The sequence below is a fragment of the Chiloscyllium plagiosum genome, chromosome 36 (assembly GCF_004010195.1).
Source record: "Chiloscyllium plagiosum isolate BGI_BamShark_2017 chromosome 36, ASM401019v2, whole genome shotgun sequence".
NCBI classification, from domain to species: domain Eukaryota; kingdom Metazoa; phylum Chordata; class Chondrichthyes; order Orectolobiformes; family Hemiscylliidae; genus Chiloscyllium; species Chiloscyllium plagiosum.
Genome location: NC_057745.1, coordinates 14,634,960 through 14,651,933, shown reverse-complemented (window position 1 = coordinate 14,651,933; position 16,974 = coordinate 14,634,960). Strand labels below are relative to the sequence as shown.

The 16,974-nt window shown below is 40.6% G+C and overlaps 1 protein-coding gene across 2 annotated transcripts in view; it reads right to left on the bottom strand.

Moving 5' to 3' along the window:
* The window catches only part of ap4e1 (adaptor related protein complex 4 subunit epsilon 1), a 61,973-nt gene that overhangs the window by 15,444 nt on the left and 29,555 nt on the right, over window positions 1-16,974 (bottom strand). For both annotated transcript variants that reach the window (XM_043677376.1, XM_043677377.1), the window contains 4 exons: window positions 14,532-14,834; window positions 13,491-13,605; window positions 8,507-8,642; window positions 5,461-5,695 (listed from right to left, as the gene is read on the bottom strand). In XM_043677376.1, coding sequence (XP_043533311.1) covers window positions 5,461-5,695; window positions 8,507-8,642; window positions 13,491-13,605; window positions 14,532-14,834 — 789 coding nt within the window. The remainder of the gene's footprint in view (window positions 1-5,460; window positions 5,696-8,506; window positions 8,643-13,490; window positions 13,606-14,531; window positions 14,835-16,974) is intronic.

The following is a 16,974-nucleotide window of genomic DNA, read 5'->3' as shown; positions in this document are numbered from 1 at the left end:
GAGAAAGAGTGAGTGCGCAAAGAGGTATAGGTCTGTGAGAGGGTGTGTCTGAGTGTGGGAGTGTGTGTGTGAGCATATGAGAGAGAGCTTGTGTATGAGAGAGGGTCTGCGTGAGTGTATGGGTCTGTAGGAGTGTGTATGTGGCTGTAGGAGTGTGTGTGCATGTGTGTGTGTGTCCCTGTCTGTCTGTGTGTGTGGATAGTGCAATGGGGGTCATCTGTAGTGTGACATGAACCCAAGATCCCGGTTGAGGCCATCCCAATGGATACCAAACTTGGCTATCAGCCTCGGCTCGGCCACTTTGAAGGATGATCTTCCAAAGGCCCGAGGTCAAATGTCCCAAACCGCTGAAGTGTTCTCTGACTAGGAGGGAACACTCCTGTCTGTTGATTGTTGTGTGGTGCCCATTCATCCGTTATTCTGCTCGGTCTCACCAATGTACCACGCCTCAGGACATCCTTGCCTGAGATAGACAACATTGGCTGAATCACATGAGTACCTGCCACATACATGGTGGGAGGTGTCCCCACATGTAATGGTGGTATCCATGTCCACACTCTGACACGTCATGCAGCGTCTACCATGTCAAGGTTGTATGGAGTTGTCCTGAAAGCCGGGCAGTTTGCTGCGAACAATGATCTGTTTGAGGTTTGGTGGCTATTTAAAGGCGAGAAGTGGAGGCATGGGGAAGGTCTTGGCAAGGTGCTCATCCTCACTGATAATATGTGCAGGCTGTGAAGAAGATGATGTAGTTTTTCGGCTTCTGGGAAGTACCGGGCAACGAAGAGTACCTGTCGGTTGCAGTTCATATCTGTCTCCTGACAAGGTCATTACAGTTTCTCACTGTGGCACGTCGAAACTGGCGGTCGATGAGTTGAGCATCATACCCCATTCTTATAAGGGCATCCTTGAGTACTTCCAAGTGCCCATCACATTCCTCCTCATCTGAACAGATCTTGTGTAGGCATAGAGTTTGTCTGGAGGGGATGGCTGTTTTAATATGTTTCGGGTGGAAGCTGGAGAAGTGTAGCATCGTGAGGTTATTCGTGGGTTGCAGTAGAGTGAGGCGTGCATCCTTGATGGAGATGTATATGTCCAAGAATGAGACAGATACTAGAGAGTAGGGCACCTCACACCTTCAATGCATTATCTGGGCCAACATGGTACCTATTGTTAAAGTTCACTTGAGAATGTAACTTTAAGAAAGTTCTTGAATTTACATATGAAAGAACTGAAACCAACATGCCTATTCTAAAAGATGAGACACTTAATGAATAATCCAGGTCTTTTTCAATATATAATTTCAGTTACATCACACTGTACTCTTTTGCAATAAATTCTGTGTCCTATCATCTTACACTCCACAACCACCTAATGAAAGAGCAGTGCTCTGAAAGCTAGTGCTTCCAAATAAACTTGTTGGATATAACCTGGTATTATGTGATTTTTAACTTTGTACACCCCAGTGCAACACTGGCACCTCCAAATCATTTGAACATAGACTGCACCAGTCTCTGAGAAGTTGCAAAGGTGCTGAACATTGTTCACTGATACTTGCATATTCCCACTTCTAAGCTTATGATCCATGGAAGGTCATTGATGAAGCAGCTGAACCTATGAGGTCAGGAGCTGAGTGGGCCTGGCACAACCCGAACTGAATATCAGTGAGTAGGTTGTTTCTGAGAAAATGCTGGTGATGACACCCTCCATCATTTTGCTGAAGAATATAATCTGACGGGGCAGTGATTGCAGGTTGGATTAGTCCTGCCTTTTGTGCACAGGGATTATAACCTTGGCACATTTTCCACATTGCTGGGTAGATGCCAGTGTTGTAGCTGAGCTAGAACAGTTTGACTAAGGGCATAAATATTTTCCATTTTAAAGCATTTCAATGAGCTAAACGTAGTTAGTTTCCAGAAAAAAAATAAGCATTTTTGTTATTTGGTTGCATAGTTACTAATAACAGACTTGAAAGATCATAAAGTCGGGCAGCAATTTCAAATGGGTCAGTGAACTATATTTAGCACACAGATTTTGTAGTCATCCAAAAATGGATTAAGTTGTGTATACATTCCCCTATTAGCGTACGCAAACATCTGAAGTTTTAATGTGAAAGAAATCTTGGCAGTCAGCACCTTGGAGTAGGTACTATAAATTTTAAGCAATTAGTCCTAACAATTACTTGAACTATAACAGCAAGATTTTTGGCGAGACCCTGGAGTGATTACACAGGTTAATTTCTGCCAATATCCTCACAAATAGCCTTTAAAGGTTTTATTTGGAATTACGGCTTGGGTTGCTGAGGAGCACGTAACTCATCTGGAACAAAGAGATTTTATATTGAAGAATCACCACTTATGCTTGGCACATCTTGCAAATAAGCTTCTTAATTTCAACCAGAAAGTCATATTAGATCATCTCAAAAGAAAATATATTTACTTAAGTAGTCAAATTTAAGTCACTTGTCCTATTTCATCAGCCTCACTACTATGGTGATTAGTTTGGCTCAATTAGTCACATTTTTGTCCTGGGAACCAGAGAGCAAAGCATTACTTTGGGACTAAAGTCACTTGTTGCGAAGTCCACTCTTCCATACGATTAGATTAGATTCCCTATAGTAGGGGGACAGGCCCTTTGGCCCAACAAGTCCACACCGACCCTCCGAAGAGTTACCCATCCAGACCCATTCCCCTACCCTATATTTACCCCTGACTAATGCACCTAAGCACTATGGCCAATTTAGCATGGCCAATTTAGCATGGCCAATTCACCTGACCTGCACATCTTCGGACCGTGGGAGGAAACACGGGGGGAATGTGCAAACTCCACACCGTTGCCTGAAGCTGAAATCGAAACCGGGTCCTTGGTGTTTTGAGGCAGCAGTGCTAACCACTGAGCCACCGCACCGCCCCAGGATAATACACAGCTAGTGCTATGAAGAGAATGGCCAGTGATGGGAAGATGTGAGTACATTAGAAATTCAAGAGGTGAAATAGAAGGCACAAACTTATGTCATCAGCATGGGGTAACTCTAAAGCATGAACAAAAAAAACAATTGGTTTGAGGTACATCCAATCGTACAAGTTAGGAATGGCAGGCCATTCAGCCCCTGAAGTCTGCTTCACCATTCAATAACAAGATGGCCAATCTGAGTGTAACCTGAAATCTGCAATCCCACCTGTCCCAATAACATTCTACTCCCAGGATAATAAAAATCGCTCCACCTCTGCTTTAAAAGCATTCAAGGACTCTGCTCCACCACCTTTTCAGGAAGAGAGTTCAAAGACTGCCAACCCCCACCTCTAATTTAAATGGATGACCTCTGATTTTTAAATGGTGACCCCTAGTTTGATATTCTCCCATGAAAGGAAACACTTCTCTACATCGACCCCGTCAAGAACCTCATGAAGTTGTATGTTTGAATCAATAAATATATATTTCAATCAAGGCACCTCTTAAACTGCAGTGAATGCAAGCCTGACCTTTCAGATTTTTCGTTAGAATACAACCCAAACAACAAAATCTGATCTATCGATCATCACACTTCAAGGTTCGCATACTTGATGTGTTGAGAATATTAATTATTTCTAATTTACACTTTGGGAGATCAGATACACAAAGAATCTACTTTCCAGTTAAATTAACAGCCCAGTGAAATGGGTAACGGCTATCAAATTCTCAACATCCAACCGTGCAGCTGGAGTACACAAAATGGTTGTAATTTTGATAGACTTTATAACCAGCCCACACAGAATCGCACCTGAAATTGCTCCACAATACCTCCAGGTGCTACACGTAGGAGTGTTACCAAAACAACACTAAAACAGTAAGATGGCACTGAACCTGGGCCTGCTCCATTCCATCTGCATTTCTTTTCTCGTTTTTTCTCCCTTATTTTATTTTACTTACGTCTTGGTGAAGAGCTCAGTCATGACGTCAGCATCGGCGAGTAGGCTGGTGCTGCAGACCCCAACTGGGCCCAATGCTCCAGACCCCGAGCGGAGCGGGCTCAGTGCTCCAGGCCCCGAGCGGAGCGGGCTCAGTGCTCCAGGCCCCGAGCGAAGCGGGCTCAGTGCTCCAGACCCAACTGGGCCCGGCGCTCCAGGCCACGGGCGGAGCGGGCCCGGCGATCCAGGCCACGGGCGGAGCGGGCCCGGCGATCCAGGCCACGAGCGGAGCGGGCCCGGCGCTCCAGGCCACGAGCGGAGCGGGCCCAGCGCTCCAGGCCACGAGCGGAGCGGGCCCGGCGCTCCAGGCCACGAGCGGAGCGGGCCCAGCGCTCCAGGCCACGAGCGGAGCGGGCCCAGCGCTCCAGGCCACGAGCGGAGCGGGCCCAGCGCTTCAGGCCACGAGCGGAGCGGGCCCAGCGCTCCAGGCCACGAGCGGAGCGGGCCCAGCGCTCCAGGCCACGAGCGGAGCGGGCCCAGCGCTCCGGACCCTGAGCCAGCCCAGCAGCACAGACTCATGGCAGTGACGGAGGCAAGTTCAGGATCACAGCAGCTTCTGCATTGTTGAGGCGATCCTAGTGCCAACTCAATGTCAAGTTCAGCTTGGCGCCTTTTGGCTGCTTTAGGTGAGGAAGAGGTTCCAATAGGTTGCAGTAACAGAGAATGTGGTGTGGATCTGGCTGATTCTTGTGGTTGCATCCTGGTGGGTTCTTTGACTCAGCTGCTTCAGCAGCTGCTAAAGACAAGGTGGGTTCAGGCTCAGGATTCCAACGGCCCAGGTTTCCTTGAGGCTTCTGCAGCATCTTCACAATGACGTGGTTCGTCTGGTCCAGCCTGGGAGACTTTCGGCGGTTTGGTGGCGACCTGGATGGCTGTTTTTGTCAGGGTTGGTCTGGGTCTCCTTATCGTGGCTTCAGTTGGTGACTGACTTTCCTTCGGCAACGTGGTGGGTCCAGCCTGGGATTCCAACAGGATTGGCTCCTCAAGCCCAGAGCTGTGAAATGGACTAAGTTGACTTTGTCTTAAATTCTCTTATTACATTTTTTTTTTCTTGGTTATATTATCATGGAAGAACTTATTCTGAACTTATTTCTTTATTTTTCTAATTTATTACTATGATTTGTACATTTGAAGGCCTGTATTGCTGAACTTTTTTATTTTTCTATTTACGTTTTCCTAAGAATTTGTTCTCAAGAATTTGTATCTAGGTACCTTTGTTACTAAGATGGCGTCAGAAGTAGCAACTTGTAAACATTTCACTGTACTCGTGAGTACGTGACAACAAAGCTAATTCAATTCAATATTATTCAAAAGTTGTACAAATGCTGATAATTCACCTCCTACAAGTCTTAAGTGCAGGTCATTTAAATATACCATGTATTATAAAAAGCAACCCAGAGACAGACACATGACAATTCTTTTAAACAGTGATACCAATGAGGCTTTTGTAATTCATGCTTGGAGAACAATTCTACTTGTGAAACTGTCGACAAACATGTTAATATTCACTTACCAGACTGACTAAATTGTTGGATCCCAACCCAACAAACAGTGAGGATGCCAACTGCTGCTTTTCCTGTTCTTCTGCAGAAACAGTTGCAGTTCTTTCAGTTTTGGAGGAGGTGTCTGTAGTTGTTTCACTTTCAGAACCGAGACTTGTTAAAGCTTCTACTTTGGACTCCTTCTTCCGAAGGTAGCCCTCCTTGCCCCACACTTTCTTCACTCCATCCAGCTTAAGACTATTTGAACTAAATGAAACAGGTTCACAATTCAATACATTTTATCCAAACACTGGCTGAAGCTGTGTTATTCAACCATGTTAGAAATCAGTATTGTAGGCATTTAATTGCTTTGCTTTAAAAAAAAAACAGAAATCTCAACATTTTTAGACAACATTTCCTCTAAACAGCTTGCCACACAGCAACTGAAAATGGGCTATGCACACAGGTTGCACATGTGTGGCTGCACAAGAAGATTTAAACACTTAAGTACACAGATTACTACAGATTTGCATAATGGAGAACAATTAATATTTGTAAGTACTGGTTGAAAGCTATTTGTCAGCCTTGGTTCAGTGGAAGCACATCTGCTTTTATTAGGAGGTCATGGGTTCAAGATCTACTCCAGAAACCTAAGCACTCACTTCTAAGTGAACACTCGAGTGCAGCATTGACAGCGTCCTTTGGATCAGACTTGAAGCCAAGATACATCTGCTTGTAAAAGCAAATACACAAGGTCCTAAGACACTATTCAAAATGGTGCATGAAAGTTCACCTGATGCTTTGGCCTAATCCTTCAACCACGATCACAAATAATAAGCTGTGCTGTTGTAAATCACACTGAAGTTTGTGGGATGTTTACATAAATTACACTTCCCATAGACTGACTTTATATTTACCTATGAGATGCAGTTAGATTAGATTATGAAGGGCTTATGCCCGAAACGTCGATTCTCCTGTTCCCTGGATGCTGCCTGACCTGCTGCGCTTTTCCAGCAACACATTTTCAGCATTTACCTCTTACGGGCAATTTAGCATGGCCAATTCACCTAACCTGCACATTTTTGGATTGTGGGAGTAAACCGGAGAACCCGGAGGAAACCCACACAGACACGGGGAGAATGTGCAAACTCCACAAAGAGGAAGCAGGAATTGAACCCGGGTCTCTGGCGCTGTCAGGCAGCACTGCTAACCACTGTGCCACCGTGCTGCCCCTGATTGCACTTTGAAATATTCCAATGAATTACTTAGAAAACACTTTACAGCCAAAGAACGTAGGAGGCCATATAACAGGTACATTCTCTTTCACTGCATTCTCAATTTACACTGCTCTTTTGCAATGTTGCACCTTTAGGGTAAATAAAGTAGATGAACAATTGCTCCCAGATTTTTGTCAGGATCACTTCTAAGGCAAATAGAAGTGTGACAATACTCAGTAACAATTCTTCATACAATTACATACCTTACTATTTGCAAATGCCTGTCCTTCATTCAACAGGAGACCAGAAATAGACCAGAATCAAGGGAATGAAACCTTAGTTAAAATCTTACTTAATTAGAATTTCCAATGGAAATTAGCTATAATTACCTTTATTATGCATTTGTAATTGCTTATTATGCAGTCTTTTCCCCTTCAAATAATTCTTAACTTATTTATAATAACTTAAAATGATCAGTATGTAACTGTTAAAGTACAGAAATTAGGCTAAGGAGATCAAAGGACCTGTTTTCTTAAGATTGACATTTTTTATACATTTGAGATACTTTTGGAGTACTGTGCATAATTCGCGTTGCCCTGCTATCGGAAGGATATTATTAAATTGGTGGAGGTTCAGATAAGATCCTTACAAGGATGTTAGCAGGACTGAAGGGTTGAGTTATGAGGAGAGGCTGGGACTTTTTTTCACTGGAGTGTAGGAGGTTGACGGATGACCTTAGAGAGATTTATAAAATCATGAGGGGCATAGATAAAGTGAATAGCAAAGGTCTTTTCCCTAAAGTAGAAGTACTCAAAACTAGAGGTCATATATTTTAAGGTGAGAGGGGAAAGATTTAAAAGGGATCTGAGCAGCAACATTTCCCACAGAGATGGTGGTTCATATGTGGAATAAACTGCCAGAGGAAGTGGGAGGTGAGATACAGTTAAAACATTTAAAAGATATTTGGACAGCTACATGAATAGGAAAGATTTAGAGGGATGTGGGCCAAACAAAAGCACGTGTGACAAGTTTAGTTTGGGAAATTTGTTCGGCATGGATGAGTTGAACTGAAGGGTCTGTTTCAATGCTGTATAACTCTATGATGTGAATACTTACATACTTTCTTGACTTACATAATTGCAACAGTAAAGTTTGTTTTGAAAGCTTAAAATGTATTAAATGGTCTCTCGCAGACAAAAAAGATCCCATTGTACTATCTCAAGAGCTGAATGGCATGTTTGCCAATTGTGTAGCTCTCAAGTAACATTAGAACAGATCATTTAGTTATTGTATTGTTGCAGTTTAATGCAATATTGCAGTGTCAGAATTGGTTGCCTCATTCACCTACATTCTAACAGCGGCTACATTTCAAAAGCATTTTATTTGGTTGTACAGCACTTCAAAACATCCTGAAGTGGAAAAGGGAGCTAAATAAACACTAGTCCATTGATTTCCAACAAGAAAATGTTGCAACTGTTTGCAAGTAATTAAACAGTGGGTGATTAAAATTACATGCAGGTAGTTACAATCTTTGCACCTTTAAATTGAGTAAAGAATAGATTGAAAAACAGGCATGAATATTCCAAAGGATGATTCCAGTATCTTATGGCAGTCTCTTCAAGAATAACTGAAGACTATATGAATGCCGTTGTGAAGATGAGTGAGTCCAGAACGCTTTTGTTCAAAAACTAATGCTGGTTGTATCTCAATCCTAAAAATTTGGAAATACATCTATTTTGCACTGCAAACAATAACCATAGAAAAGGCTACATCTATATAATGGACCTAATACTATAACTTATCAAACAAGTAGAATTCATGCTTTCATTGGCTGGTAACTACTGAAACAGTTTAAACTTACTCTTTTATTCCAGCTTCTGTGCTGTTACAAGAAATCTCAGAACCGATGGATAATCCTGCTGGTGACTGCCTTCCAGTAACACTGGAGGCTTGTGGGCTTGTAACAAAAGCTAGTCCATATGGCTCAAAGTTCAACACTGCAGCAAAATAAAGTTGGTTGTTTTGATTTTGTGTAATAAATCTTTAAACATATAAACCTGAGTTAAGTTAAATTGTTTAGAACAAACAAAAATCCACACTTACTCTTCTTACAGGAAACATTTAAATACTAGTTAATGTAGTCACAAAGAAGCAACTATATCTTCTAATGTTATCCCTTTTAGCTCCACTTTACCACTTGGTGGCGCTCTCTCTCAGTGAAATGCATTTACTGAATAATGAATGTAATCTAGATGAAATGTGTTGCGTCATAAATGGGGAATCTGAGCCTCACAAACACCAGCTCCAATGTTCTTTCTCTTCGACAGTAAAGTTTAAAGATAGATAAAGAAAGACTCAACAACAGAGAAAGAAATGTGTTGAATTAAAGACCAGAAAGATACCAAAAGATAAATAAAGAGTGAAAGGAAGAGTCAAATAAAGAAAACAACAAAAGGTTTTAGAAAATATGTGCCAAGTTTTTAAAAACTCAATCTACTTACTACCTGTAGAAGTGACCTGCCAGTTTGGTGTCTCCAAATGTTGAATGGAATGACAGGACTATAAGTCATTTCCGTAATACAGTGCTTCCAACTTGAATTGCCAGCTATAAGATTATTTTGCATTAATGGTACAAATCCTCCAATTTTATGACTCACTATGGACTCACAGAATGATGTTGTTTATCGATTTTCACAAGGCTAACCGAGCAAACTGGGACAATTGTTTGGGGGGGGGGGGGGGTGCAAATTACTATTTAATTAAAGCACTAACAACAAGCATAGTCCATTCGCCATTACTTTCCAGCAATTTCTGGGCCATTAATTTGATATAGTGCAGTCTGTTTGTCCAAATATTTGATAATTAGCTCCCCAAACACAGCCAAGTCCTATTCTTACTGAAGTATTTCAATAGAATTAACAGAAACAGTATGTTATTCTTCAGTAAGACAATCCTTTCATGTGAATGAAGACAAGTATGAAAAGGTGCAATAATATTAACAAGGCTAATAATTTCTCTTCTTCCCAAATTAGATGAAATAAAACCAATATGGTCAAGGAGAATATATCCACACTGGGTCTGCACAATAATTATGATACCAATTTGGTTTCCTTTAAACAGGATGTTAGACTAAGGCAAAAAAGGAGAGAATTATCCTGATCTTTGATCAATAGAGCATTTAAATTTGGGAAAGCTAACCTACGGCCTCAAAACAAAATACACAGTCATACAATACATTAAAGAATTGGTATAAATGACCACAAAATCCAAGAAAAGGAAACTTAAGAACCCCACATCTTTGGTTACAGTTAAACTAATCTTTAACAGCAGACACATTTTATTAATTTTTCAACATTTTCCCAGCCTTGTAACCGACAGATAGTTAAGCATTAAGTTGGCATCATTAGAGTGCAAACTTAAAACTGGTAATGAATCTTAAAATATCTGTCAAATGAGCACTATTCAAAACAGGATAAAAGCAATCTCCCAATTCTAGAATGAAAATCATAGAATCCCTAGTGTGGAAACAGGCATTTCAACCATCGAGTCCACACTGACCCTCCAAGGAGCATCCCACCCAAACCCACTCCCCTACTCTATCCCTATAATTCTTCATTTCCCACAGCTAATCCACCTAGCCTGCACATACCTGGACACTGAGCAATTTAGCATGGCCAATCTATCTAACCCGCACATCTCTGCACTGTCAAAAAGATGAAAAGTCTAATTTTACTAACAGTATTAACCAGACCTAATTAATACTGCTCTTCTTTGAATAATACCAAACAAACAACTTTTATTGCTCAATGTTGTCTGTAAGATATATGATGGTTCCACAGAAAAGGTGCTAGGTTGACACATGTAACAGTCCCAAAAAGAACAGCACTTATTTTGCTGTTTAGCTACATGTTCTTCTCTGTCCCCAGCTCAAAGGAAACTGAGTGGTGACAGGCATCTAAAGGTTGATCTGTGGTCTGCAGATGCATAATGTCATACAACCAAGGATAGTTGTAAACAAAGAGTGACTAGGTTGCATACTGAAGACACCAATATGGGCTAAACGGCTTGGGAAGAAAGCAAATCACTCAAATGTCAAAAAACAAACTTCACCATTTTCTAGACAAAGCATTTATTAGCTGGGGATGGGTTTAGGTCTTAAGCTACTAAGCAATTTCTTTAAAACAAATCATTGTTTGAAAAGATTGCTTTACTGCTGAGTCACATACTGATTTCAAGGACCCTTATATAATTGACTAAAGGTTTTAAATCAGAAATTTATTAAAGTGGATTAAATTAAATGTCATTAGTAAGCTTAGCTGTGCATCAGCTTTTCATATGAGTCATAACTAACCCCCAGAAGTCAGTCCTCCCTCTCAAAGCAATCTCTGATTTAATTTTTCAAAATAACACCATTATATAAGGTGAGAGGAGAAAGATTTATAAGGGACCCGAGGGACAACTTTTTCATACCTAGGGTGGTTCGTATGTGGAATGAACTGCCAGAGGAAGTGGTTGATGCAGGTACAGTTATAACATTTAAAAGACAATTGGACAGGCACACGAACAGGAAAGGTTTAGAGGGATATGGGCCAAATGCGAGCAAACAGGACAAGTTTAGTTTGGGAAACTTGGTCAGCATGGATAAGTTGAAGGGTCTGTTTCCATGCTGTATGGCTCTACGATGCTACATAAAAGCTTTAGCTAGGTACAACAAGATTCAACCATGGGGTTCTGGGAGGTCCAAGATTGCCTTCTTCCATCTCCAGCCGAGACTTAATTGTGTGAAGGTTACATTACTGGGCTAAATTGGACCACAACCCCAGCACCGTTGCCCAATGCAAACTTGTAACTAAAATTCAAATTAGGCTTCCGTTCACATACTGAAAACAGCAGGTTAAGACCAGACAGGATGGGAGAGCATTAGAATCGAACAGGGTAAGTAACCAACTTCATTTAACAAAGTCCCTAATGTTCAGTTTCTGCCAGACCCCAAGATATTCAATTAACTATTGCCATTTGAACAGGGTTTGATGAAGATGCAGTATCAAAAATTCTAATTATAAGGAAGTAAATATTTTACACATTTGCTTCCCACTACATAAAAGAATATTTCACAGCAAAGGGCTTGGATTGTCCAGACGATATTATATTTCTCCATGTTTCCTCTCCAACCCAACAGCTGTGTCAGCATCAATAACAGCTTTGCATTAGGAAATCATATCACAGTAAGTTATTACAGGTGCCAAAAAAAAAAACAAAATGTGCTGCACACTTTCAAACAATAATCAAACTGCTAATGGAGTAGTGGCAAAGATCCTAGTCCAAAGAACCATTCGTTCTACGCTTTTACTGCAACTTGACCAGTATTTCAGAAGCACCTATTCATCATCCATAGGATTGATCAATAAACTGCTACAAATAGAGTGCTGCTAATCTTCTAAAGATAAAATATTTTGTTACACTGTTTCCTATGAACACCTATATGCCAAAATAGCAAACCCCAGAAAACGGATGACTCAAAAGCAGTTCCAGTTTCAGATATCTTGAGTGGTGGGGTACACAGAACATTCCTATACTTAGTATTAAAAAAAGAAAAATACTGTGGATTTTTATTTGCTTCCAGAGGAGGGAAAATAACTTCGGGACACAAAAGTTTGAAGAGGCAATCCAAATTGTTGACAGCAAATGAGGAGCACATTTTCAGTTGAATCCAGAGTTCTGCTTCCCTGGATAATTTAATATTACAAAGTATGGATTTCATTTCATTACAAGGCTATATATATTGTAAAAATGAGAATCTAAAGCAAGGGAAAATCTCAATAGCAATATCAATCAATTACTTGAAGGTAGGGGGAGGCTGTGCTTCATAGTAATGTCAATGAACTGGTACTCCCGAGGTCCAATATATGGTTGCAAATCCCACCATGGCAGCTGGAAGAATTTAAATTCACTAATTTCTGGAACTGAAAGCTAGTCTCAGTAATGGTTGCCATAACACCATTGTCAATCGTGTTAAAAATCCATCTGACTCATTAACACGCTTCAGGGAAGGTATCCCATCCTTACCTGGCCTACAGGTGAATCCAGGAGAAAGTGAGGACTGCAGATGCTAGACAGTCAGAGTCAAAACGCGTAGTGCTGGAAAGGCACAACAGGTCAGTCAGCATCCGAGGAGCCGGAAAGTTGACGTTTCAGGCATAAGTCCTTCATCAGGAATCGATGAAGGGCTAATGTCTGAAACTTTGACTCTCCTGCTCCTCGGAAACTGCTTGAACTGCCATGCTTTTGCCACCTTTTTTGACTCGACAGGTGAATCCAGTCTCATACCAAAATGGCTGACACTTAAATGCCCTCTGCAACAGCACAGCAAGCCACTCAGTTCAAAGGCAATGGAAGATGAGTAACAAGCACTGACCTTGCCAGCAACACCCATATTCTAGGAAAGAAGACATTTTAAAAACCTGTTGCTGTAATTTTCCCCTTATCTGGAAAAGCATCCAATTGAATATCATTTTAAGAGAATCATTATAATCTCTTTACTACACAGTTTAAACAAGGCTCTGAAAATAGACATTAAGTTTGTCTCCTTGGATTCTGATGACTACTATAATACAAAATCAAGTTTTCTTTCATCAATGTTTTAAAAGTCAGCTTTTATTAATGTCTCCTCCTGACTTTGGGAAATGCCTACTGATGATTTACTGCTTCTTCAAAAAGCTCCCAGAGGTTGGACTTTTACTTTGAATTTAATTTAACGTAAAAGCCCCATTTCTCTTATGTTTAAATTTGTGCGTCAATCCCAATGCTCTATCAGCTCATCATTAAAGTGAAATTGTTTTCTTTACCTTTCTCTTGCGACAACCTCTCTTCCTGTCTTTGATGGTGTGGCTTATAAGGTGCAGCACCATGACCCAAAGCTTCAGCAACAAAACCATCAAGAAAAGATAATGAAGCATCGACCTACACAAGCAAACACAAGCTCAGTCACAGAATTACTATCATACTCTTCTGATTGAAAGTTACATTTGCATATAGAGTCGAGGGTTGGTTGGAATTTCACATTGTAAAATTCAAAATGTCACATTTAAATATCCCATTCTTACAAAGCTGATGTCAACTGATTCTGCAATCATCTTGTCACAGGTACCATTACCCTTATCCAGTATGTTTAACTTCCAACAGGAATAGCCAGATAATCACGAGGAGCATGAACCACAACCAATTCTATTCCAGAAACTGAAGGCAAATATTGGTAGCTTGCCTCAATGGACACCTTCACCTCTTAAACAAGATGACTAAGGGTTCAGCAACTCACTTCAAGATATAAGGAAATAATCTTAGCAAGCACTGCATTACTGGAGGTGCTATCTTCCAGCTGGGACATTAAACCAAAGCCAGATTTGCCGCATAAAATGGGCTGTCCTCCCAACATATTCAGGAAATTTTTCTGTTGTCTTAAGCCCTGCATCAATACCACTAAAACAGATTATGAAAGCACTAATCTCATTATTGTACAGAAATTGTCTGTCATGGCTACAAATGTGACAACGGCATTTCAAAAGTAATTCCATAGCCATGGATCACTTTGAAACATACTTGGTGGGGAAAGGTGCTACATGAATATTTTTTCATGTGAAAACTTTATTGTTTTCTGCTAACATTGGGACTAAACCTGGGATCTTAATGAGCTATTTACAGTACTTCAGTTCTACACCAAGAACTACACATGAGAATTGAGCCAATTAGGAAGCTGGACACAGTTTTTAATTTAAATATAACATTCATTCTTTATTTCCAAAGATTAAACCATGTCTGGATTCTTTTAGCCCCATCAAAATCATTTTAATTTTGTAAAAGGAAAATTAAAATTGCTGCACGGAACTTACCACAATATCATCGCAACTTGCATCCAGAGGTAAAACAGTGTTCATTATTTCTCTGTTCTCAACAAGCTGCTTCAACTCAAAAGAGCATTGTCTTAAACAAGAATCCATTGAATTGCCATAGCTTTGCAGGACTTCAGGCAGTACTTTGACATTCAGTGTTAGACAAAAGAGTTTGGTAATTGCACTCAAGATCCAGGCTTTTGTCTCTGAGCTTACACAATATTTCCCGAGTAAACAGTGCAGTTTTTCTATGATATCTTCTGGTTTGGTTTCTGTTTTGAGGTAGGAGTACTCCCCCAGCACCTGATACATGTGTCAGACGAAAATATTTCAATCACTTAATGCCATCCATGTGAAATTAATTCCCATGATTTCTAAAAAGCAAAGATGCTTTTATTTTTAGGCTTGCAAATGTTTAATTGTAGATAGTTTTTAAATCTCAAAACAAATAAATTGTTTAAAATACACAGACTGTGTTAAGCTTGTGCTCAAATCCTCAGCAACTGTCTCAGCACAACTTTGTAAATCCCTATGCAATGTTGTAGACTAATGTCCCTTGCATGTTGCATGAGCTAAGATAGGTAGGACACTTTTTTTTTGACAGCTGCTCATAGTGAACAGTTAGACAACAAAAGGATCAGTGAAAGAAGATACAAACTTAGAATTATTCAAAAACCGTATCTAGATACTGGGTGCAGTGTGAAATCAGAGGAGGCCCAAGGCTGACTAGTATATAATGAAGTAATCAATCCCAGGCAGAGTATTATTACAACTGACATTGACATGATCTGGTTTAGAAAGGGGCAACTTTCCTGCTCCCAAGTTGCATCATCAAAAGCCATGGGTCAGGTGCTGGAAGACTGGTGTGTGGTTAATGTTGTGCCACTATTTAAGAAAGGGTGCAAGGAAAAGCCAGAGAACTACAGACTGACGAGCCTGATGGCATTGGTGGCTAAGTTGTTGGAGGGGGTTCTTAGAGACAGGATTTATATATATTTGGAAAGGCAAGGACTAATTAGGGACAGCCAGCACGGCTTTGTGCATGGGAAATCATGTCTCACAAACCTGATTGAGTTTTTGAAGAGGTGACCAAGAAGATAGAGTGGCAGACTTTGTCTATATGGACTTTAGCAAGGCCTTCAACAAGGTTCTGCATGGTAGACTGGTTACTAAGTTTAGATCACATGGGATCCAGGAAGAGCTAGCCAACTGAATACAAAATTAGCTTGATGGTAGGAGACAGAGGGTGGTGGTAGCGGGTTGTTATTCAGAACAGCGGTGTACCGCAAGGATTAATTCTGGGTTCACTTTTGTTTGTCATTTATTTAACCAATTTGGATGAGAATTTAAGAGGCATGCTTAGTAAGTTTGCGGATCACACCATAAAATTGGTGATATAGCGAACAGTGAACATGATCATCTAAGAGTACAATAGGGTCTTGATCAACTGGGCCAGTTGGCTGAGAAATGGCAGATGGAATTTAATAAATATGAGGTGTTGCATTTTGTTACGACAAACCATGGTAAGACTTACACAGTTAATGGTAGGGTCCTGAGGAGTGTTGTCAAACAGAGAAATCTAAGGGTGCTGGTACATAGCTCCTTGAAAGTTGTGTCACAGACAGACAAGGTGGTGAAGAAGGTGTTTTGCACCCTTGCCTTCACCAGTCAGAGAACTGAATACAGGATTGGAACATTATATAATGGCTGTACAAGACATTGGTAAGGCCACATTTGGAGTACTGCGTACAGTTCTGGTTGCCCTGTTACAGGAAGGATGTTATTAAACTGGAAAGGGTTCAATAAAGATGCCAAAAAGACTGGAGATTTTGAATTATAATGAGAGGCTGGATAGACTGGGACATTTTTTGCCCTGTTGTACAAGAAGCTGTGAACATATAAAGGTTTATAAAATCAGAAGGGGCATTGATAGGGTGAATAGCCAATGTAGGTAGGGGAGTCCAAAACTAGAGGACATAGGTTTAAAGTGAGAGGAGAAATGTATAAAAAGGGACCTGAGGGACAACTTTTTTACACAGAGGACGGTGTACAGTATATGGAATGAGATGCCAGAGGAAGTAGTAGAGGCAAGTACAATTACAACTATAACATGTAAAAGACATTTAGACAGGTTAAATGGATAGGAAAGCTTAGTGACATATGGGACTAGATCAGTTTAGGAAACTTTGTCAGCATGGACAAGTTGGGCTGAAGGGTCAGTTTCTGTGCTGTATGACTATGACTCAAAGTCAGATGTTCATTCTGCTGCAGTCTCATGATTGAAGTCCAAGTAATATGATGCCTTCATCAAGATAAATGCAACAATAACAAACAAGAATCAAATTCAATCCAACACTGCAATGAATATCAAACCTGATGCACAATCAATCAGTGTCTATGAACAAGTAAAAAGATGGAGCAATTACTTGCTTAAGGCCTTTTA